We start from the raw sequence: 22,789 nt of genomic DNA, 5'->3' as shown, positions 1-22,789 counted from the left end.
CTTTGAGGGCAGGATTTAACCTCTGCTCTCCCACTCAAGTGACCTCAGCCATATGAAGTGGGCAATACTTCATTAGATATCTAAAGGTGCCAGGCGGTGTGTTTGTAATAGAGCCTCTCTCTCTCTCTCTGTGTGTGTGTGTGTGTGTGTGTGAGAGAGAGAGAGAGAGAGAGAGAGAGAGAGAGAGAGAGAGAGAGAGAGCCTCCATCCTACACCCAAGGCCAGGAGACTTACAGCTATTTGAGTCAGGGAAGTCCCTTCCATTCTTTGAACCTCAGTCCCTTCAAGGAAAATGGACAATCTCTCTCCCGTTGGCCTTGTAAGTGATGGTGAGATTAACATGAAATCAAACGGTAATGAATACCCATTGGTTTTCAAGTATATGGTAAATTGGTAATCTTCAGATCCATCGGATGCTGGAAGCTACCTGAGGATCTGAAAGTTTTGAAAAATACAGATTGTTAAGGGTCTGATTGGGTGGCCCTGAGAATCCATGTCTTTAAAAACATCCCAGTGTGGGCTGGAGAGATTGTTCCGTGGTTAAGAATGTGCACTGCTCTCGCAGAGGACCAGAGTTCAGTTCTTAGCACCCATATCAGGTGACTCACAGCTACCCATGACTCCAGCTCCAGGGCAGCCAATGGCCTCTTCTGGATTCTGAGGGCATCTGCGTCCACATTGGCACAAACCTGCACATAGACTGGCACATCCACACATAATTTAAAATAAAATAATTTTTTGACATCCCTGTGAAGCAGCCACTGTTTGCAGATGTGGGATGAACATCAAATGCAAGGAATCCAGGGTTTCACTTTCTCTTTCTGGTCCCAGCTAAGATGTGGCCACCCCTGGCCCTGCCTGTTCTCTCTACCCCTGAAGTTCTCCATTCCACCCCTTTGCTAGTATACTTTGGCTCCCTCTCAGCACATCACAGCCAAACAACAGAAGGATGGAGAGGAGCAGGGAAGAAAATGATCCAAGCCAGAACAAAAGTTGCCTTTAGTTCCCCAAAGTAAGTGCATGGAGGCTCTCCAAGCCACAGGAAGAAACCAGGCAGAGTTTGGGTAAGCAGGTGAGGTGTCTGGATAGGACTCACCCTTCTGTCTTTGGCTAAAAACCAGAGTGTTAGTTGAAGCCCAGAAGGCACATCTTATATTTATGCTACTCTTTTTTGTATTTTTCTTACCTTACTGGATACTTCCGGGCTAGTGAAGGGAGTCTAGGACAAGTCTTTACATTTAAAATCCTCATGTATGGCTACCTGAATAGGAGTGCCATGACATGGCTGATTCCAAATGAGAGATTGTTGTGCAGTTACTTCCTGTGGCTTTAGACCTAATGGCATTGAACCTCCCCCCTCATCCCCCATTCTGTGAAATCTACATTGTAATTTCGAAAGGTTCCTATGGGAAATTGGCACCAGGAGATCTCAAGCCTCAAGACTGAAAACTTGGGCTCTGAGAGCTCCTGGATGCTAGCTCAAACCTACTCTGTAAGGAAAAAAGGGGCACTCCAAGAAGGGCATGCATGATTCCCAAGATGACCGTCTTCTCCATGCTGCTTCTGCTCTTGGGGTTGTTTTTATCTTCCATGGGTAGGATTCAAGAGCCTCTTTGAAGCCCAAAGCAGTTATTCAATATTTGTGGCTGGGGGGGGGGCACTGAGTTCTAGTCCTGTGACCGGCAATCAGTTGTGTGACCTTGGGTAAGCCACCAGGACCTCTGAAGAACTTTATTTTCTTCCTTGTACCCTTCAGGAGGTTGGTATATCCAATGGCTTTTTGTGGCTTCTAGGATTCTGCATGCTAAGCTCGGTTTTAAACTTCAACTGTGTGACTGGACAGATCAAGAGATGAAGCTCACAGATGGGAAGCTCTCACATAGAGCTCTCTAGAGGGAAAGCCAAGGCAAGACCTGCACACTCCCTTCCCCAGGGTCACCAAAGCAAAGAACTAAGAATAGAACTGAATCCCCTTGCTTCACCCTCAGAGACAAGTTGGCCCAGAGGCCCCAGGTGGCAGTGGTGGGATGGAGGACCGGGCCCCAGGCCCTGGTCCTGCTAATCTGGAGTGCTACTCCTCCATCTCTGGACCAGGGATGGTGCTGGAGGGTAAAAGTGGTAACTTGAGAGGGGACACAGAGGGAGATTCACCAGGCAGAAGAATCAAGACAAACTCACATCATTGCCGCTCCCACTCTCTCAAGACTGCTGACTTACATGAAGCCACAGTGGAAGGGACAGTGTTGTGACTGTGCCTGCAACATTTTCCTTTTGTTTTTAACGACCATAGGCAGTTGTACACTAACGCTTTCTTCTAATCATGGCTACTTTCTCAGTCCAAATTCCAAGCTTCCCCTGAAGGCCAAAGACCCAGACTTCTTAAAGTCCTAAGACGAAAGTTAAAACGGGGTGTTGGTGGCACATGTCTGTAATCCCAGCACTCGGGAGGCAGAGGCGGGTGGATCTATGTGAGTTTGAAGCCAGCCTGGTCTACAACTCGAGTTCCAGGACAGGCTCCAAAGCAATACAAAGAAACCCTATCTCAAAAAAAAAAAAAAAAAAAAAGCTTTCTTGTTGGCTACTGGGCTGGTTTAACAATCTGGGCCAAGGGGATTCTGGTCCCAGTATAATTCTATGTTGAGAATTCAGGGGAAGACCGAAGAATCGATAACATGATGTAGCTGAAGCCAAGGTTTATATGTGCTGCCATTAGAAGACAGGTTATATGGTGACACTATGTGGCTTTATTATTAAGCAAATATTTTAGTATCATAATGTAGGCACTAAGGATGTACAGAGGCAAATCATTGGAAGGATGGGGGTGTGGCTTAGGTGATAGAGCACTTGCCCAGCATATACACAAAAGCCAGCACTGAACACAATGAATAAACAAACACACACAACATTGGAGGCCCTTCTGGGCTGGAGGTAGGTGAAGACCAGGGGTGCTGGAAGAGGGGAGGGCCAGGGTGAACATCTGGGCAGTTGAGCCTACAGCTGAGTAAGTACTGAGCAGGTGAATGGAGGGTTAAAAATAATAATCTTACTTTATTCTGTTTTCATTGGTCTTATGCCTGTATATGTGTCTGTGGGAGGGCAACAGATCTTGGAGTACAGACAATTGTTTGCTGCCATCTGGGTGCTGGGAATTGAACCCGGGTTCTCTGGAAGAGAAGTTAGTGCTCTTAACCACTGAGCCATGTCTCCAGCCTCTAATGGAGGGTTTCTGAGTCAGAATCAACCTGGGGAGTTTTGAAAACTCCAAAGCCTGGAACACACCCTGACCCCTTAAAGAGTCTCTGGGCTTGGAACCTAGACTTTACAAACTGCAGATTCCAAAATGGAGCTGCAGTGAGGCCCATGGGTTTGGGGGTCATTTGTGCCTCAGGTCACCAGTGGAATGAAATGTAAGTGTAGGGCTATTATGGGCCTTTGGTTTGTTTGTTTTAAGATTTCTACTTCTTATTCACTCCTTTTTAGAAGCCCAGAGAGCTGCCTTCTGGTTTGTGTCTGGGAGGAACAGGAGTTGTGTGTTTGGGGGAGGGGGATGGGGATATAGCATCTAAGTTCTTAGGGACATTGTCACAAACCATCCCTCCCTTGCTGCCAGGACCTCCTGCAGAATTCCCCCAATTCCATGTCTGGAGTCTCCAATAACCCCCAGGGGATTGTGGTCCCAGCCTCAGCACTCCAGCAGGGCAACATCGCCATGACAACCGTCAACTCACAAGTCGTGTCAGGTTGGTTCAGGATTCTGGGGATTGTGGGAGAATCTTGGGAAAAAGAAGGGGTACCCTTGGGAATTCCGGGAGTAAGGAGTGTCCTCTGCTAAGGGAGGGACTTCCATTTAGTTTCTTGACTGAAATATTCTGCACATGGCTGAGCACCAAGGCCTGATTTTGATGGGTTGGAACAAATTCAAGTCAAAAATCTCATGATTCACCCCTACACACATGGGCGCTCTCTTACACACACACACACACACACACACACACACACACACACACATTCATGAACATCCAAGACTGAGTAAGGCCCTGTCCCTTCCCCTAAATACACCAAACGCTCTATTTTTTCCTCTAGACACCATCTCTCACCCCACCCACTCCTCTCCTACAAGGGTAACAAACACGCCCTGCCACTGCCCTCAAGAATCTTCCCATGTGTGTGCCAAGCAATTGGGGACCCAGCTTGCCTACTCTTTTCCCACCTCCATGGCAGGGGACCCCAAAACTGGTTGTCTCCTCAGGTGGAGCCTTATATCAACCGGTTACCATGGTAACCTCCCAGGGTCAGGTGGTCACCCAAGCAATCCCCCAGGGAGCCATCCAGATCCAGAGTACACAGGTGAGTGTGTAGGTGTGTGCACTTGTGCATGCAGCTGAGTGTGTAGGTGTGTGCACTTGTGCATGGGCACAGAGGCTACCTGTGATTGCTTACTGTCTGCTGGGCACTGTGACAAGTGACTCACTTAATCCTCATCTCTAAGAGGGCACTCTCTGGAGAGGAAACTGGAGCTAGGCAAGGTTTTATCAGCTCTGGGGATTTGGCTGCCTCCAGAGTTTATATCAAAGGACTCTGTGTTTCCTGTGCTTGGTCTCCAGCTCCAACCACTCTGTACCTCAATGATGCAGAGATCAGATCTATAGAAAGATCTAAAGGCGGATGCCTGCGACCTGACATTAACTCTGTGATTTTGCATAGTCTCTTAACCTCTCTGGGCCTCAGTTCTTATCAATAAAGAGGGATTAATGCCAACTGCAAACGGCCCAGCCAACCTACATGACTGGGATGAGGATTAACCATGGTGAGTGACAGTGCTTTGCAAACTGTAAAGTATCACAGAAATGCTAATTACTGTTGAGTATTTATGGCAAATTCACATCTTCAGTACTTCCTGCATGACTCTTTTCTGCTGTTTCTTCTCCCATCCTCCCTTCCCCCTCCTCCTACTCCCCTGCTCCCCTCACCCCAAGCCTCATCTCCATTCTCTTAGGGGGTGGAATGGGGTGAGAGGAAAAGGTGACCTCCCCAGGGCCCTAAGAATAACTTGGGAAAAGAGGGTTGGCAGTGAGAATGTACCATTACTATGGCAACAGGTCCCTAGCCACTGGCCTCACAGGCTGCTGATGCTGATTTTTTTTTCACGTGCCCTGAAGGTTAACCTTGACCTCACCTCCCTCCTGGACAATGAGGATAAGAAGTCCAAGAACAAACGAGGAGTCTTGCCCAAGCATGCCACCAATATAATGCGTTCTTGGCTCTTCCAGCATCTCATGGTGAGTGTGTGTGTGTGTGTGTGTGTGTGTGTGTGTGTGTGTGTGTGTATGAGTGTGTGCATGCTGGGGTGTGCAATTACAGCAGGGAGTGATGAATAGCCCATTGCACAGGTACCACACTGTGCATGCAGAGACTATGGTCTCAGAAAAAGGTTTCACTACAGGGAAGATGGGAGGAGGCTTAAGTGAGACCTAGAGCCCAAGGACTTCTGAATACTTGCTGCTGCTACTGGCTCAGAAAGTGGGGAATAAGTGTGTAAGATGAGGCCTTGAAAGATGAGGTGGCAGTGACCACTGGGCTTCTACAATCAGAATTCAGAACTTCTGGGATAAATGTAAGAAGTCTAGGCAACCTTATCAAAATGAGCACACCCAGTAGCCATCCTAAGCAGACCGTGGCTGAGCCACACAGGCAGAGTCATCAAAAGCGTCAAGGTCAGCTGTGCACGCAGAGACAACCTTCTCAGTCTCCAGCTCCAGCAGGACACTAAAAGCTCCTGGTGACCAGACACAATAGAGGGAAGACAGGCTTGAAGACAGGAACATTGTGGTATGGACTGTTTCTTCCACTTGCTGGATAATAATTCCAGTAGCATTTATTCTTCAGAGTGGTAAAAGTTGGAAGAGAGGGCAAACATACAGAGATATAAGGTCAGTCCTTAACAAACTGTTCACTGGGCATGGTGGTGGTACCCATCCTGGTACTTGGTAGGCTGAGGCAGAAAGAGTATGAGTTCAAGGTTGGCCTGGGCTGTATAGCAAGACCCTGCCTAAAAGCAACAAAAAGAAATTCTTCCCTTTTGGACCTTCTACTACAATGAACAAAGAGCAAAGTCATATATGGTTTGGTTTTGTTGGTTTCATTTTTGAGACAGGGTCTTTCTGTGAGGCCCAGGCTGACCTCAAACTCATGATCCTCCTGCTACAGTCTCCCAAATGCCAGAATTACAGCTGTGTGTCACTACACTGAGCCTGGAACACATTTTTCAAGGCTGAGTCCCAATATCCATGAACTCTGGAGGTGAGCAGCTGATGTGTCATTTTGATCTATAGTGCCTAATTTTAAAGTGCTGATGTTTGTTTGCCATGCTCTGACACTGAGAGCAAACTTCCTACAGTACTGGCTGTAGGTGTGGGTGTACCTGTCTATATACATAGTCTCTCCAGCTGTGGCAAACCTCCCAAGAATGGAAGCTGTGCATCATTCTGTGAGTCTTAAATCCTTTACTCACAGTGTATGGACCTTCTTGGGACTTACTGTGTCTTTAAAAAGTTACTCCATGATGAACTAACTGTTTGTTTGTTCTACAAAGTTTTGTTTACTTTTTAAAAGTGTGTGTATGTGAGTGGGGGTATGTATTGGTTGCATGGGGGTGGGGTGCACTTCCTAGTATATGCATAGAGACCAGAGGTCAATGTCCATTACTTTCCTCTATCACTCTTCACCTTCGTCTCTCAACAGAGCAGCAGCTCTCTGTTTCCCCTGGACCAGCTGGCTAGGGAAATCCCCCCATCCCCCATCTCCAACCCCACAGTGTTGGGGTTGTAAGGCAGTTGTAGTGGTATACACCTTTAATCTCAGTGCTCAAGGGGCAGAGGCTGGTGGAGTTCATGAATCAAAACCAGCCTGGGTTGTGTAGCAAGCCCAAGGCCAGCTACATGATGGGATCCTGTCTGGAAACAAACACTCGGTGCTAGAGTTATGGATATGCCACTACATCCAGCTTTTCATGGGTGCCCGGGATCCAGATTTGGGTCCTCATCCACTTTACCCACAGATCCATCTTTGCAGCCCCTCTTCTTTATTAAGTCACATGGTGGGTTTCAAGAAGGACAATGTTCAAGATTTCTTCCAAACATCTGAACTCTAAATGACATGTGATGTCATTGTTGCTCTGAGAAAAAAAACCTGGGACCACAGTTATTGGGAAATCCCACTCATGGTTCCATACACTGGACAGATACTGACTACCCAGTATTAGGAGAGAGAAGGTGTGAAGGACAGACAGACATCCGGGTGCTGTAAATGTCCTGTTTCCAGCTTTGTTAGCACAACTAGTTTATGGGTTGGTTAATTTGGAAGGCTAGCTAAAAAAAGGAACAGCCACCCAAAAGACATGCTTCGTGTTGATTTAGAAGATATACATGTATTCATGTGCTAATCTTTTGGTAGAGAGCCAACATCTTTTTCTGACTAAACTTTTATCATTTTACTTGCATAAACCTTTCTTATAATAAAACATCTTCAAATCCCGACCTCACATCAAGTACAGTAAGAACATTGACCTTGGGACTCTAATCTGGTTATGTGATTTTTCTAGATCTTTATTCCAGCCTCTCGTGTGTGTCCCACCCAGTCTGAGCTAGTCAGCATTTTAAAGCAAATTGGAGTCTCAAATTTTTCAAAGCTTTCTACCTAGTTTTCTGAGCAACAATAACTCTTTCTTTCTGCACAGTATTTCATTCATTAAGTCCCAGGACCTCTGTATCATGTGTAACTGGCATGCAGAAGTCTAGATACAGGTGTGGCTGGTGAAGCTTCCACAAAAGCGCTCTGTTCATCTGCATCCTGGATGTGAAGCCAGTGGATGGTTTGCAGGAGATGCACAGAGTAACCTGCCACCTCGGCTGCATCGTGATTCTGAGCACTTCCATAAACACTGGCTTTTCCTGTTGACGTTCCATCAGGCAGAAGTTGTATTTTCCTCCTGCTTTTGCCCTGTGTCACAGGCCTCTTGTTTGCACCGTTCTGTGCCATGAGCAGTTACAGAGATGCATTGAGATGATAGAAAGCACCTGGGGTAGGAGGTTAACTCCCAGAGCCTTCTTGGCTACAAGGCTGGAACTCTCGAGGATGGGGACACTGTCATCCTTAGCTGCTGGCTTTCAGTCCCTGAAGAATGCGGTGACATTTTCTTGCTATTTCGTTTTAGCTGAAAGAGGCTAAACTCCAGCTGGAAGCAATAGGTCCACAGCCACACAGGTCATGCAAGAAGCCCTGGAAGAGGGTCCTTCTTATGGAGAAGGGAAAGTCACCCCTCCTCTACCTCAGCAGTAACCCTGCTACTCCCAACACCTGTCACCTCGACCTGTTAGCAATTCTATCCATTTCCATCCCTAAACTTGATGATCCTGTGTCCTAGGAGGTCTTGGAGAAGAGCCCAAGCCCCAGCAGGGATCACCATTCCCCAGAGCCACCATTCTATTCTCTGCGCTTTAGTATATAGTCTCATTTAGCCCACACAAGCACCCCAGGAGGTAGGTAGGTCCTACTGTCCTGTGTTACCAGTGACAGAACTGAGATTCAGAGGAAAGCTAGAGTTCCATAAAACCACACAGATCAAAAGAACAAGCAGGAATTGAACCCACAATGGTGTGACTCAAGGTTTCATTCAGTTCTACTGCTTTCACATAGACCTCAGGCAGCAGATATGCAATGCTCACACCAAAGTCTAGGCAAAGCACAGCTGAGCCCTTAACTTCTGAGCCAGAGACCTGTCATTGGAGAATTGTGGGATTTTTATGCATCCAGGTTTAGAAGTCACAGTGAAGCTGCCTCACACTTGACCTTCCCCACCCATCCATTTCATCAGGCTGGTGTGGCTTGTAGCCAGGTCCCAACTGTGCTCCATTCATTCCCACCTTCATCCCAGCCACACAGAGGTCAGGGCCTTGCTCCAGATCCTCTTATGAACCCTGCTGCTGTGGTAGGTGGGAAGATAGATAGATAGATAGATAGATAGATAGATAGATAGATAGATAGATAGATAGATCAGAGGGCAAAAAGAGGCACCAGGGGCTTCCCCTGTATAACTTTTTTAATGTTAACATTACATACCATAAATTTTACCCTTCAAAATATGTAATTTCAGAGTAAGGGTGTGTGGCTCAGTTGGTATAGTTTTGCCTAGCAAGATAGGTCCCCAGCATGGACCATAGAAACATACCAGGAGTCATGGTACATTTATGTAATCCTAGGACCTGGAAAGTGGAGTTGGGAAGATCAGAAGTTTTAGGTCAAAGCAAGTTTAAGTTACACAACAAGTGCAAAACCAGCCTGGGCTACAGATAATCTGTCTCCAAAATAGAAACGATAGCATAGGTTTTAGTATATTTAAACTCTTGCACAATCATCACATCTACCTAATTCCAGATATTTTTCTTACTCCAAAAGAAGTCACACAGCCATTAGCCAATACTCCAGCGTCTCACAACCCGGACTCTACTGTGTGTCTCTATGGATCATCTCTTCCAGAAATCTCACTCAAGTAAATCATAAGATGGTCTTTGTGGCTGAGTTCTTTTAATTAGTATCATGAGGCTGGAGGCATAGCTCAGTGGTGGAGTACTTGCCTAATTAGCATCATGTTGTCAAGGTCCATCCTTGGAGTAAGCACTGTCATTCTATCTTGGGCTGATAGCGCTCCACTGTGTGTCTAGATCACACTGTGTTTACATTCCTTCATCAGTTGAGGGACACCTGGGCTGTTTCCATGTTAGACTCTGAGGAAACGGCTCTGAATGTCTGTGGATATTTCAGGATTTCTGACAGTCTGGTTCCCAGCTATCTTACCAGCATCCCTAATGCCTTGCATGCTAGGCTCGGGAGTTGGGGGAAACTGGCTATACTTCCTGGTGGAGCCCATGCCCTGTACAGGACTCCAGGCCAAGTCAGGCAGTAAAAGTGAAAGTCAGCCAGTTGCCTATGCATCTTGCAGGTTCTGTCAACCACTCCATAGACATTCTTTGTATTCCCTGCTACCTCCCTGTACAGAGCACTGTGCTAAGCCTTGAAGGAATTATGTAGATGGTCTTGTCACCAGCTCATTGGCAGGACCCACTACCCCCAAATCTAGACACATCAATGTGTCCCACAGAGAGACTGCAGTCTCTTGGTAGGACACAAGATGACCTGGAGGGAGTTTTGACCTCTGATGAAAAATGGCAATACAACATCCAACTTGAGTGAATTGTGGTGAGCATAGAACATGACAGGTGTGAAATACATCAGTTGACACAGGCATAGCTACTGCTCCAGTGCTTCCAGTGTCACTAGGGAAGTCCTTGTAATATGACTTGTCTTAGAAATTTTTAACAGGAATGTAAGAGAATTTGTGGAGGGAATTACCAACCTCCGAGAAATCAAGAACTCAACATGAGGATCTGATCCATCTTGTTTTCTGCTACTTTATCTTCTTGGTCTTATTGTTTGAGGTTCTACTGGTTAAGTGTCCATTTAAATTACACCCTGAGAAGCAGGTGCCTGTGGGAAGGCCATGAGGCCATCAGTCATTCACAGTTTAGCATGAATTAGTTCAAAGTTGGCTTTTCTACTCGACTAGCATTCAGCTAAGGTTAGTTGCAGGTGAAGAATGCCCACCTTGTTGGAGAACACTTTAACACAGTGTCTTGAGAAATCAAGGCAGAATGGAGGAGCTAGAAGTTGTTTTAAATTTCCTAGGTTCTGTCTCTTTTAATACTCTGAGGAGTGTCTTATTTATATCATCAAAGACATATTTGGGGGATTTGACCTTTAAGTCCTAGGGGTCTGGAAGTCCTAGATGGAGAATCCTGAGTGTGGGATAACACAAGAAACTAGGATGCATGAGAAATGCTGCTAAGTGAATGGGAGGCTTCAAAAAGGAGATACTTGGGGCAGCAAGATGGCTTAGCATATAAGGTTGCCACCAAGGCTGACAACCTGAGTTGGGCAATCCCAGAACCCACAGGGTGGAATGAGAGAACCAATTCCCATAGGTTGCCCTCTGACCTCCACACAGCCACACACACACACACACCACCACCACCAATAAAATAATAATAATAATTATAATTATAATAAACTTTTTATTAAAGTCAAAAGCCAACATGTGACAGTCCATGCCTATAAAAAATCTAGATACCTGTAAGGTAAAGGCAGAAGAAACAGGAATTCAAGGGCACCCTCAACCAATTACTGGGTTCAAAGCCATCTCAGGCTATGTGAGACCCTGTCTCAAAAGCAAACAAAACACTTCTGCACATGCTCCAAAGAGTCAAGAATGCAGGAGTCAGTAAAGGGGAGAGACACTGACTGCCTGTGCTGGTCAGACACAGAATAGCATGTCCAGAACCACGTATTGGGTTACATAAAGTCCTTTGACATCACATTCAGAGATGTGCCCAGCCAAAGAGGGAGGGGTGTCTGTTAAAGTGACCAACAGGAGGCATGTCCTCTGGGGAATGGATGAAAGGGACTATGGATATCTGGCCCATTCAAATGTAGGAGCAGCATGTTCAAATAAGGCAGATGGCAGAGCATCAGAGACCTAGCTTTGGTGGTATGGAGACCATGCCCACTTGCTCTGTGGCTTTCAACAAGTCAGTGGCTTCCTGGCTCTGAGGTCCTCTTTCTAAAACAGGTAGAGCAGTGCCTGCTGTTGAAACTTCGAATCTGTTGCTGTGGTTAAATATCCTAGGAAAAGACAACTTAGGGGAAAAAGGAATTTTTTTTCAGCTTATGATTCCAGGTTACAGTTCATTATTGTGGAAATGTCAAGGCAAGAACTTCAAACAGGTAGTCACATCACATCCACAGTCAAAAGCAGAGAGAAATGGAGGAGGTAACTTGCTTGTTAGCTTTCCTTTCTTATACAGACTGGGCCCCCAAGCCCAGGAAATGGTACTGCCCATAGTTGTCTGGGTCTTTCCCTATCAAGACAACAAAAAGAACGTGTCTCCAATCGCACACACGCACACGCACACGCACGCGCACCATAGGCCAACCAAATCTAGACAATTCCTCAATTGAGCCTCTCTTTCCAGCCTCTCTTTCTTTTAGATTGTGTAAAGTTGGCAAAGATGACCATCACACCTACCATGTTGAAGACAATTGCTAATGTCCTAAAGCACAGTGCTTGGCAAGTGTCTAGCAACAGAGAGAGAACAGCCTGGGTTATGGTACAGGGGACACAAACCCTGCCACTTACCTGCCCCTTAGTACTTGCATAACTAGATCTAGTTGATATGCTCCTCTGAGATTCTTTTCCCCCCTCCTATATGTAAATGAGAACAAAGCCTGACTCGTAGGTACCTTGATAGCACCTAGCAGGGCATTCTCCACACTGTAAGTGTTAAAAGTTAGCCAGCTGCTATGGGCTTCCCACAGGGGTAATCACTACTGCAAACAGGTAGGAAATGTTCCCATGAACTTCTGTATGACTTCACAGGAATCTGGTTGAAAAAGCAGAGAAAGGCAGTTCAACAGAAAGACTGACTGAACCATCTTAGAGCACCCTGCACTTTGAGTGACATACGATGGTGGCACTGCAGAGCCCAGTGCCCCAATCTTCTCAGAACAGTAAAGTCATTGGTCTGCCTGCAGTAGATACCAGTACAGGCCCCCAAGTCATAGCTGGGGTAAGGTATCACAGTCTCCATACAGTCTCTTCTTGGGCTCCAGGAGGAGAGGATGGGCTCCAGAACTCTTTGGGCTGAACAGTTTTGAGGCGTTTATTTACAGGGCTTGGGGAAAGGAGTTGGCATTTAGGCTAGACTTTCAAGATGGCTTGGGTTTGGGATTGGGTGGAATGTGGGTGGTCATTTTAGGTGACAATTGTCCCTCAAGTGATCGTCTTTGGCTGTTGCTTTAACACTTTAACTGTTGCTGACAGAAGGGACTAAAGCCTCCCTCCAAAATGCTCTCATCATGAAGTTTTCTTCATCCCTATTCTTGCCTTGGAGTTTGATGACCCATATGGCACCTTGGCATGGCTAGAATGGGAGGCAGAAAGCAGCCTGGCTGTGCTCTTGGCTACACCCATCTCTTGATGCCGAGGAGACTTGGGCCTCAGATTTCTGCTGTGGCATTAGACTGTTTTCTTCCACCCACTTTTTACTGTACAGAAAGAGAAGTTGCCTTCTAACTCCCTAGGAAGGATGACAGAGTGTCGGAGCATGAGAGGTCCAGGACACTCCTTGGGAGAATGATGGATGCCTTCCAAAAACTGTCATGAGAGATGTCCAATCTCACAGCATCCCTGGGGAGCCGAGCAGGTTAGGAGAAAACACACATGTGCAAGGACCTAGCAGTCCTTGAGGATGCAGGAAAGGAAGGCCTTCAGGAAAAGGGGGCATGGTGCACCTGCACAAAGGAAGTGGGGCTCCAGCTGGCTGTCAAAAGATAACCTGCAGCTTTTTCAGAGCTAGATCTGAGCCAAAGATTTCTCTTTCTCCTCTGATATCTTTTTAACAAACACACAGCCAGGTGGTGGTGGCACACACCTTTAATACCAGCACTCAGGAGGCAGAAGCAGGTGGATCTCTGTGAGTTCTAGACCAGCCTGGTCTACAAAAGCTAGTTCCAGGACAGGCTCCATAGCTACACAAAAAAACCCTGTCTTGAAAGACCAAAAAAAAAAAAAAAAAACAACAACAACAAAAAAAACCAAACAAAACCCAAACACACACAGAGTGTGAAACACTGTTCCAAGCACCTTGCCAGTTCTGTGAATCGGTCAAGGTCCAGAGCTACTGAGAGACAGGTCCAGGACCCAAACCATGTAGAAACCCACACTCAAAGGGCCCCTAAGTGACCTCTCTAGAGAGGTGGGGTATCTTTTTGGGGGGGGTTTCAAGACAGGTTTCAAGACAGGGTTGTGGCCCCCAGATGTCCTAGAACTCACTCTGTAGACCAGATTGGCATCAACCTCACAGAGATGCACCTGCTTCTGCCTTTTGGCTGCTAGAATTAAAGGTATGAACCACCACCACCCAGCAGAGGGGGGCGGTATCTTGATAGACTCTTAGGCAACCCCTACCGACTACCCCACAAATATTCAACAATCAATCAAGGAGCAGCAGTAGGGTGACTTGGGGGTCACCTAATTCCCAGGGGGTCTGAATCAGTGACCCACCATCCATCTCCTTCATATCTACAGACACACACCTCAAAACTCCACATGATTCATTCAACAAGTATGCATCAAATACTTACAGTGGGCCAGTCATTCTCTGTGCAGATGGGGAAGGAGAGAAAGAGAAGCATATGGTCCCTTTTCTCAAAACATGGACAACTTGTCTCTTTGGAGTGACAGATAACAAGTCACCCCTATAGGAGGAAGTCTAGGGAAGCATTTGAAGTTGGAACAAGGAGACTAGGTGGCTTTAAGGTGAGCAGGAACAGGGATGGAAGCAAATTATGAAGACTCAGTGTGATGAATGGGCTGAAATAGAAACCACAGGGAAAAAGAATAGCTTAGAGACTCAAAACCGGAGGTAGGACATTTTCACAGTGGAAAACTATACAGCAACAAAACAAATAACTACAGTCACTCAAAGGTGTGAATTAACAAAGGATTTCATTAACATAATGTTCAAAACCTAGACAAAATGTTGCACATGCTATAATCCCATCACTCAGGAGATGAAAGCAGGAGGAACAGAAGTTCAAGGTCATCCTTGGTTATGAGTTCAAGACCAGCTTGAGCTGTATAAGTCCCTGTCTCAAAAAAAAAAATGAACGAACAACAACAAAAACAAAAAAACAGACAAAACTGAGCCATCATGTTACAGGACTGAACACATACAAATACTTAAGGAAAAGTAAGGAAGTGATTGTCATAAAATTTTTATCTTTGGGAGGGTGGTTGGAAGGGAGCAGAAGGAGCTCCCAGGGTGGGAGCAGACTCCCATCTTTTGACCTGAGAGTGGATGACTATGTGAGCATTTGCTGTGTGGCGTAGGTGATACTATGCCGCTTAGTCCTGTGTGTTTCTCTTTGTGTTTTTAAGGGGGTAGGAGTAACAATGGGCATTCTAAACAGGGGCAAGTGCAGCAGGAAGAAGCCCATCACTGTGTTTGCTTCAGTCATGCTAGGCCTGCTTGCTTGCTTGCTTGCTTGCCTGCTTGTCTGCTTGATTGATTGATTGATTGATTGATTGATTGATTGATTGATTGTCTGCTTGCTCTTGCTTGCCTGCTTTTTTGCTTGCTTGCTTTGTCCACTCTGCAATCAGGGTGCATCTGTCATCAGTGGCATGTTATATATGATGCCACATGGTCATTTCAAAGTTCTGGCCCTACTGGCTGCTTCCCTTTGGGTTACAGGCCCTCCTGAGCAGTGGCATGCCCATAGAATGAAGGCCCCAAAGCAAGCCCCTGCCACATGGTGTTGAAGTTGGAGGGACGTTGGAGGGGGAAGGAGAGCCCAAGCTCCCTATTGAATCTACTGCCCAGTCTAGTGTCAACTTTGGCTCCCCCTGATACCCACAGGCTGATGTTCCCCATGTAATAGGTCCCTTTGTGACCCAGGCAACAACATGGTGAAATCCACATGAGCTAAGGTGGAAGGATCATCCCAGGGTGGGATTGAATGAAAGAAGTTGCCAGACAAACAAAACAAAACTCAGTACTGGACTAGTTTCTTTTGACCATAGTTCACTCTTCAAACTAACAGCTGTGTCCTTTAAGCCCAAGGAGATAAGAGTTGTGGAGGTGTGAAGGGAGGAGTCAGAAAGTCAGGAAGAGCTGCAGAGGAGTTTTTAGGTTAGGTTGAAGAGGGAGTTCCTGATAGAAATGGAGCCAAACAGAACAAAAACAAATAACCACAACAAAAAATGCCCACTTATCATATATACTTAAAGTCCCTAGTCTTGAGTGCTCAGCTGGAGAAGTCTGGGAGGCCTCTGTGCATCTGTCAGGGTAACACACTTGTTCTATCAGCTCATTGCATCATTCTGAACTCCAACAAGTGCGTGCCTTTTCTACTTCCATGAGAACCAGAGAAAGCTAAGGATTAAAGATACAGGACAAACAGCCAAGGCCAAACAGTCACCAGATGGTTGGGCAAGACTCTACCTCCTCAATAGCTGTTCACTATCAAGCAGTTTTCATATCTTCAGACTGATATTAAGAAGGATCTGGAATTTTCTAGTCAGTGCTATGCCTTTTTCAAGGAAGAATCATCCACTTGGAGGGAGCTGCAGCTTGGGCCCTTCCTTTCCGCCTCCAGGGGAGTTCCCCCAGCTGGTGATCACAGGGCGGCTTCCATGGCACAGTGCTTACCTCCCGAGGTCTCATTTCACTCCCTCTCTTGTCCTTGGCCTCAAGCCTTTCCAGTTGTGCTAAAAGTAGCACTGACTCAATCGTGGTCTGACCAGGAGCCAGGACTATTTTGACTCTGTCCTCAGGAATCATGTGGTCTGAGGCGTGTACAAGCTGGACTGCTCCTCTGGCACTCTGCTGTGGTGCCAGGAATGTTCTGGCCCATACACCTGTTGCCAAAGCTGGGCTCAGTGCTTCTACTTACCCACAGCCTCCACCCTGTGTCTCCTGAGGTGCTGCTCTGGGAAGGAGAGGTGGTAGGACCTGGTGGTAAAAGTAGTAAAGGGTCTAATATCCTTAACCATAGAATAATCAGTGAACATTGGGCATGCTCATTATTTGAGTCTGTCTGTCTGTGTTTAAGGTATCCAATCCTTGAGTTGCCGCAGCAGAGCCCCCTTAGAAATGGGAAGTGCCATCCTTCCATGCTAGGCTGGGGCTTTCCCTCTCTAGGCCTTATCAGGGGAAAGATGCTTATCTGACTGGCTTAGCTAAGTCATGGTGTAAGGCCCGCACATGGAAGGTCTGTTTCTCTCCTGGAGTAGCTCGGCTATTCCTCAAAGCCCAGTTGAGACCCCACCTCCCTAGGCAGCCTCCCAACCAAACCAAGCCACCCTTCTCCTATGACCCAAAGAGACCTTGGTACAGACTACCTTCAATAGAGGAGCCCCGCCCCTGCCACCTTTCATCTCAGCTGTGAATCCCTAACTTCAGGTGTCTCTTATCTCTAGCACTCTTTTTCTTAACATTTCCCTAAAGAATATTGTATAGCTGGGAGGTGGTGGTACACACCTTTGATGCCAGCACTCGGGAGGCGGAGGCAGGTGGATCTCTGTGAGTTCGAGACCAGCCTGGTCTACAAGAGCTAGTTCCAGGACAACAGCCTCCAAAGCCATAGAGAAACCCTGTCTCAAAAAAACCATATATATATATATATATATATATATATATATATATATTATATAATTTATTTCCACATGATTGTCAGAGATATTGTAAGTAATTCAGAAATGATATTTGGCACCCAGGAGAATATGGCCACCATGTGTTTGCTTCCTGTAAGGTTCCAGAGTACTCAGTGCCCAGCTCTGTGTAGGACGTAGAGGCCATGTGTAAATACTGTGCCATGTTACAGAATGAGACTGGGTCATCCACAGATACTGATGTCTTTGAGGATCTTGAAACCAGTCAGTCCTCCATGAATAACAAAGGAAGAATCTGTTTTGCTCACAGATCTACCAGCCATGGTCAGGGAGGCTGCTTGGCTCCATCCTGCAAACCTTGTCAAGTATGGTGGCAGTGTCATCAGGGTCCCAGAGTCCCTGTCTGCCCAGGGCCTGACATCTCCCCTTTTGGCCTCCCTATGCTCCCTCCCAATTAGCATGAAATTGGCTGTAGTAACACTGGTGTGTGTTCCTTCTTTTTAGACTCTTAATATTGTATGAATCACCAGGTCGGGTGCCCTGGTGTGGTGGTCAGGGTCAGAGATGTGAATTAAAGCAACACACAATCCCGATTGCTTCAGTCAGAGGACACAGAGGCCAACCAAAGAGGCTGCTTTCCTCTGTCACTGCTAATGAGAGCACTTCCAAGGCTGTGACACTCCAATTCCTCCCTCTGTGAGCTTTAAACATCTTGCCCACATCACCTCATCCTCACAGTACGAACTCTTTACAAGTATTTAATCATTGCATAACTTAATAATGTCTTGTTAAGTGCCATGCCTGCGGTCTCACAGCTAGTCACAATAGCACTGGCTTTTGAGCCCCAGTCTCTGGGACTTTAGAAAGTCCAAGCCTTTCTTTTCTACTAGAAACATGAGCAGAAGGAATGATCCTGGTCTGAGAATGCTAGATGGCTTGATCATCTACCACCAGTTCTCCCCTGCTTCTAGGATGAATCTTTGGTCCCTTTAACTCTCATGAGGCCTACTGGATGTCAGACACGTGCGCCAAAGTTCTCCCTTTCTTTTGTTTTTGTTTCCTTGTTAGGATTGTTTCCCCCCAGGATTGCCCTGTAGACCAGGCTGATGCCCCTGCTTTCACCTCTGAAGTGTTGGGATTGTAAGCAAGAAATACCACAGCCAATCAGACTCTTCCTTTCTTTAATGCCTCTTCCCTCAGCCATCTTCCCACTGCTCTGGCCAATATGGATTTCCTTCCTCTAAGTTTCCATAGCACTCAGTGCCCAACCCACAGCATCTCCAGCTTTGCCTTTGTTTTCCTCCATCAGTTGTCATTTGTGTGCGAGAGCGTTGTGTGTGCACACTGTGCCTTCATGAAGTGTGGTTGAAGAGTGAAAGCGAATAGAATCAAGGCTGAACCAAAGCATGCAAGCCCACAGGAGACCCTGTGCCACTCAGCCCTCTGCAAGGGAATAAGAGCCACAGTCTGAAGAACTGAGTGGTACTTCCATCTGAGTGACAGTGGGTAGTTTTTTAATCTGACCCACCTCACAGGCTTAACGGTTGCTTTGATGAAATGAAGTTAAATGTATGGAAGCGTTTTAAAGAGCTAAAAGGGGTGGCACATGCCTTTAATCCCAGCACTAGGGAGGCAGGTGGATCTCTGTGAGTTGGAGGCCAGCCTGGTCTACCAAGTGAGTGCCAGGATAGGCTCCAAAGCTACACAGAGAAACCCTATCTTGAAAAACCAAACATAAATAAATAAATAAATAAATAAATAAATAAATAAAGAGATAAAAGGTCCCATGTCAATAGTGTTCAGCTATATTTATCCTGTCTTTTCAAATGCCTGGTGTAAATCTGGACACATGGTAGACATAAATAACAATTAGCTTAGATTGCATTCATGCATCCCCTTGTCCCACATACTGCCTTCTGGGGCTTTGGAGGCCATTGCTGATCCTAGCTCTAAGAAAGCCTGCCTTCATGAGGGATCAAGTGAGCAGCAGGGGAAAGTGTCTAGCAATCAGTACTGAACTGACTGTGGAAACCACACTGGCCCCAATTGTGACAGTGAGCTAGGAAGCCTAAGGCACTTGGAGGCCTCTGTGTCCACTCCAGGCCCATTGTCCTCAAGAACAAGCATTGCCCTTTCCCCAGTTTTGTCTCGGAAGCCCTTGGGTTGTGTCCATGTCTTTATGAACTCCAGGACGACCTGGCCCCCACATACCCACAACTTCTCATCTGCCCTTTTTTCATTTCAGCACCCCTACCCCACAGAAGATGAGAAGAGGCAGATTGCGGCCCAGACAAACCTCACCCTCCTGCAAGTGAACAACTGGTGAGTTGGCATTACCTGCCCACAGGCTCTGAGATCCAGGGGCACATGCTTGGCAAGGGAATGCCCACACCTACCTCAGCCTCAGCTCCACTGCCAGGCCAGTCTTCTTCCCATGTGGGCTAGATACAGAGAACGGGAGTCAGCCTGTCCTGGGCTTCAACTGCAGCTTCTCAGCGCCCTCTGCTGGGAAATTGGGTCAAACATATCCCTTCTTGACTTCAGAAAAACCAACACTGCCAGAGAATCTGGGCTCACTAGCCCAGTGTTGACAGACTGGAGGGTCTTGCATCAGGTACCAAAGGTGCAACCAGTTGTGGATATCTGGTCTACCCAACTCCATGTGCACTGAAACCAGAGCATTTTACAAAGTAAGGTGGAAAGGAGGAAGCAGAGGTGCCTTCCTGAGCCCACAGGGATGTCAGTGTCCTTGTCTGCTTCTGGCCAGGATGGACAGATGGTACTAGACCCTAAAGCTGGGCCCCTGTTATATAAGTGCAAGTCAGAAGTTGCTGACTGTGACCATAGCTCTTCCCTTTTCTGTTCAAATCTGGTGGATCTTGAGTAGGAATTTCTGACACCTCCTTATGCATTCTCCCCATGCTGCCTGTGATCACTGAGCACGGGGTAATTCACAAATTTCTCAGCTACAGAGGGCCTTTACCTCTAGACTGGTACACCCATCCACTGACACCTTCGGGGCAGCTTAGCCTTCACATCTCCCCCACCCCCAACACCAACCGTGACTCAGATGGTGACTAACCAGATCTTCACCATCACCCATGGGCAGGTTTATCAATGCTCGGAGGCGCATCCTGCAGCCCATGCTTGATGCCAGCAACCCAGATCCTGCTCCCAAAGCCAAGAAAATCAAGTCTCAGCACCGGCCCACCCAAAGATTCTGGCCCAATTCCATTGCTGCTGGGGTCCTGCAGCAGCAGGGTGGCACCCCAGGGACAAACCCTGATGGTAAGATCGGGACTGAGGATGCCGTAGGTTGGGACGGGAGGGGCTCCTGGAAAGCAAAGATTCAAGGGCTGAGTGTCTCCTTACCCAGCCAGGGTCCCTGTCATTACTGCTTCACAGTGCTTGCCCTTTCTTTTTTATAAATCTGACTATAAGAAGGGATGATTTGTGCTCATTTGTGTTGTTTTGTTTTGTTTGAAACAGAATCTCATGTAGTCTGGCCTCAAACATACTATATAGCCAAGGTTATCCTTGTATTTCTGATCCTCCTGCCTCTGCCTTCTTAGTGCTAGGATTACAAGTATGAGCCAAAAAAAAAAAAAAAAAACCCTCCAGCTTCTGTATAAATTTTAGCAAAACTTAAAGCAAGCTCACAAAGGAGTGGGAGGTGATGGTCCTTGGAGTCAGTGGCTGCTCAACAGAGCCCCCTCCTCACTCCCCATACTCCTGGGCTGCTCGGTACAGTCAGTTTCTGCTTAGCTCTCCAAGGCCAAGGCATCTATAAATACCAAGGCAGGCATCTGGCTTGTGAAGAGAGGCCAAGAGAAGCATTGTTCTTCCAGATTCTCCATCACACCCTCCATACATCCTCCTCAGATTGCTGGTTTCCCGGTGAACAATGAATAATTGAATCAGCGAGACATTGCTGAGGTTGGCACGTGAAGGCCACTGTGTGGGCAGTAGGGTGGAGGCACCCATGTGCATGTGTGCATATCTTCATGCATATGGCTGTACACCAGTTCCTGTGTGGTGGGTCATCAGCTGCTGAGGCAGAATAGGAATAAACAGAGGTGGTGTTGGATTTCAGAAAATCCCTGCTCTGTCGGTGTCTTTGAACCTATGATTTAGTTTCTTCCTCTTCAGAGTGGGGATAAAGTAAAATAAATACAAGTAAAATGTTTCTTATGCTTACATAGAGAATACTGGGTATGTATTAGCCTGGAGAGTTACTACCCGGGGTGGTTCAGGAGAAGCCGAAAAATGGAGGGATGGGAATCTCCATGCCAGTGAATTATCACTCAGTGTTTGGTCCTCTTACAAACAAGAGGCCCACCATCCCATGAGCCAACCCATCCACCCGGTCGGTCCATCACTAAGGTTGCTGGACCCGACCAATAGCCCTGTGTGTCCTAACCTTTGTCCTCTCCCATGCAGGTTCCATCAACTTGGACAACCTGCAGTCCCTGTCCTCAGATAATGCCACCATGGCCATGCAGCAGGCCATGATGGCTGCACATGATGACTCGTTGGATGGAACAGAAGAAGAGGATGAGGATGATATGGAAGAGGAAGAAGAGGAGGAGGAGGAGCTAGAGGAGGAAGCAGATGAGCTTCAGACAACGAATGTCAGCGACCTGGGCTTGGAACACAGTGACTCCCTGGAGTAGTCAGGAAGCCCAGATGGCACTGGTCACCGAGCAGGAAAGGAGTGTCATCAGGAGGGTTCAGGGTGGGAGGGAGGGGATATGGGCAGGCAGCACCAAGGAAGTTGGGCCCTAGCTTCCCCGAATCATAGCTTGAAGAAATGCAGAGGCGACACCCTGTTCCTTTCCAACCACCATGCTTCAGTGAAAACCTGGTTCCGGACCCTCGGACTGCAGAGCACTCCATTGCTGGGGCCAGTCAATCAGCCTGTTAAGAAAGGCAGAGTGAGAGCTGGACTCACCAAATACCTGAAGACAGATGATACCCATGGCTCCACACGGAAAAGGACTTGAGGTTGTTTATAAGCCCTGCCCTGTGAGGTGGACAGGTGCTGTTTGCAGAGTGGACCTTTGCCAGGGGCAGACTGGGAGGGAAGGATGAGATAGAGGGGTCTAACATCCCTACCCCACCCCTGAGAATCTGAGCTCCCTTGAAAGACACTCAAGGACAGGAGGGAGTCCCAATGCATAATTGGAGGCCAGAGGAGGAGGGCCTGAGGCAACACCATACCCTGCAGATCTGAGTGGGGCTCCAGCTTGTCCCACCAGGACCCTATCTCTTAGAACAGCAGCCATGGACGTTGGAGAGGGGGAAGGAAGCCAGAAGACTCCTTCCTCCTCTCCTGGAAATATATTGTTGGTGGGTCCAACCTGAAGAGGTTAAGAGCAGCTCTTCATCTGGGTCAGCTCTAAGACCAAGCAGGCGGCAGAACCTGGATTGGGAGCCATATTAAGATGACTTTGGGGACCACATCTATCCCTGGGTGGTCACATCACAGCTCCTGTAACAATAGGA

General features: G+C 47.1%; 1 protein-coding gene across 4 annotated transcripts in view; it reads left to right on the top strand.

The window, feature by feature from the left end:
* Pknox2 (PBX/knotted 1 homeobox 2) overlaps nucleotides 1–22,003 on the top strand; it is a 74,961-nt gene extending 52,958 nt beyond the window's left edge. The window contains exons 5-10 of one of the 4 annotated variants that reach the window (XM_035443572.1): nucleotides 3,623–3,740; nucleotides 4,250–4,347; nucleotides 5,160–5,279; nucleotides 19,530–19,606; nucleotides 20,394–20,572; nucleotides 21,725–22,003. In XM_035443572.1, the coding sequence (XP_035299463.1) occupies nucleotides 3,623–3,740; nucleotides 4,250–4,347; nucleotides 5,160–5,279; nucleotides 19,530–19,606; nucleotides 20,394–20,572; nucleotides 21,725–21,957 (825 nt within the window). In that variant the 3' untranslated portion in view covers nucleotides 21,958–22,003. Of the gene's footprint in view, nucleotides 1–3,610; nucleotides 3,741–4,249; nucleotides 4,348–5,159; nucleotides 5,280–19,529; nucleotides 19,607–20,393; nucleotides 20,573–21,724 lie in introns of all 4 variants that reach the window. The other 3 variants (XM_035443571.1, XM_035443573.1, XM_035443574.1) reach the window with 3 other exon arrangements.
* The last annotated feature ends 786 nt before the right edge of the window (nucleotides 22,004–22,789 follow it).

Source organism: Cricetulus griseus, chromosome 4 (genome assembly GCF_003668045.3).
Source record: "Cricetulus griseus strain 17A/GY chromosome 4, alternate assembly CriGri-PICRH-1.0, whole genome shotgun sequence".
Taxonomy (NCBI): Eukaryota; Metazoa; Chordata; class Mammalia; order Rodentia; family Cricetidae; genus Cricetulus; species Cricetulus griseus.
The sequence above is the reverse complement of the archived record's forward strand: the minus strand, read 5'-3'. Positions and strand labels throughout refer to the sequence as shown.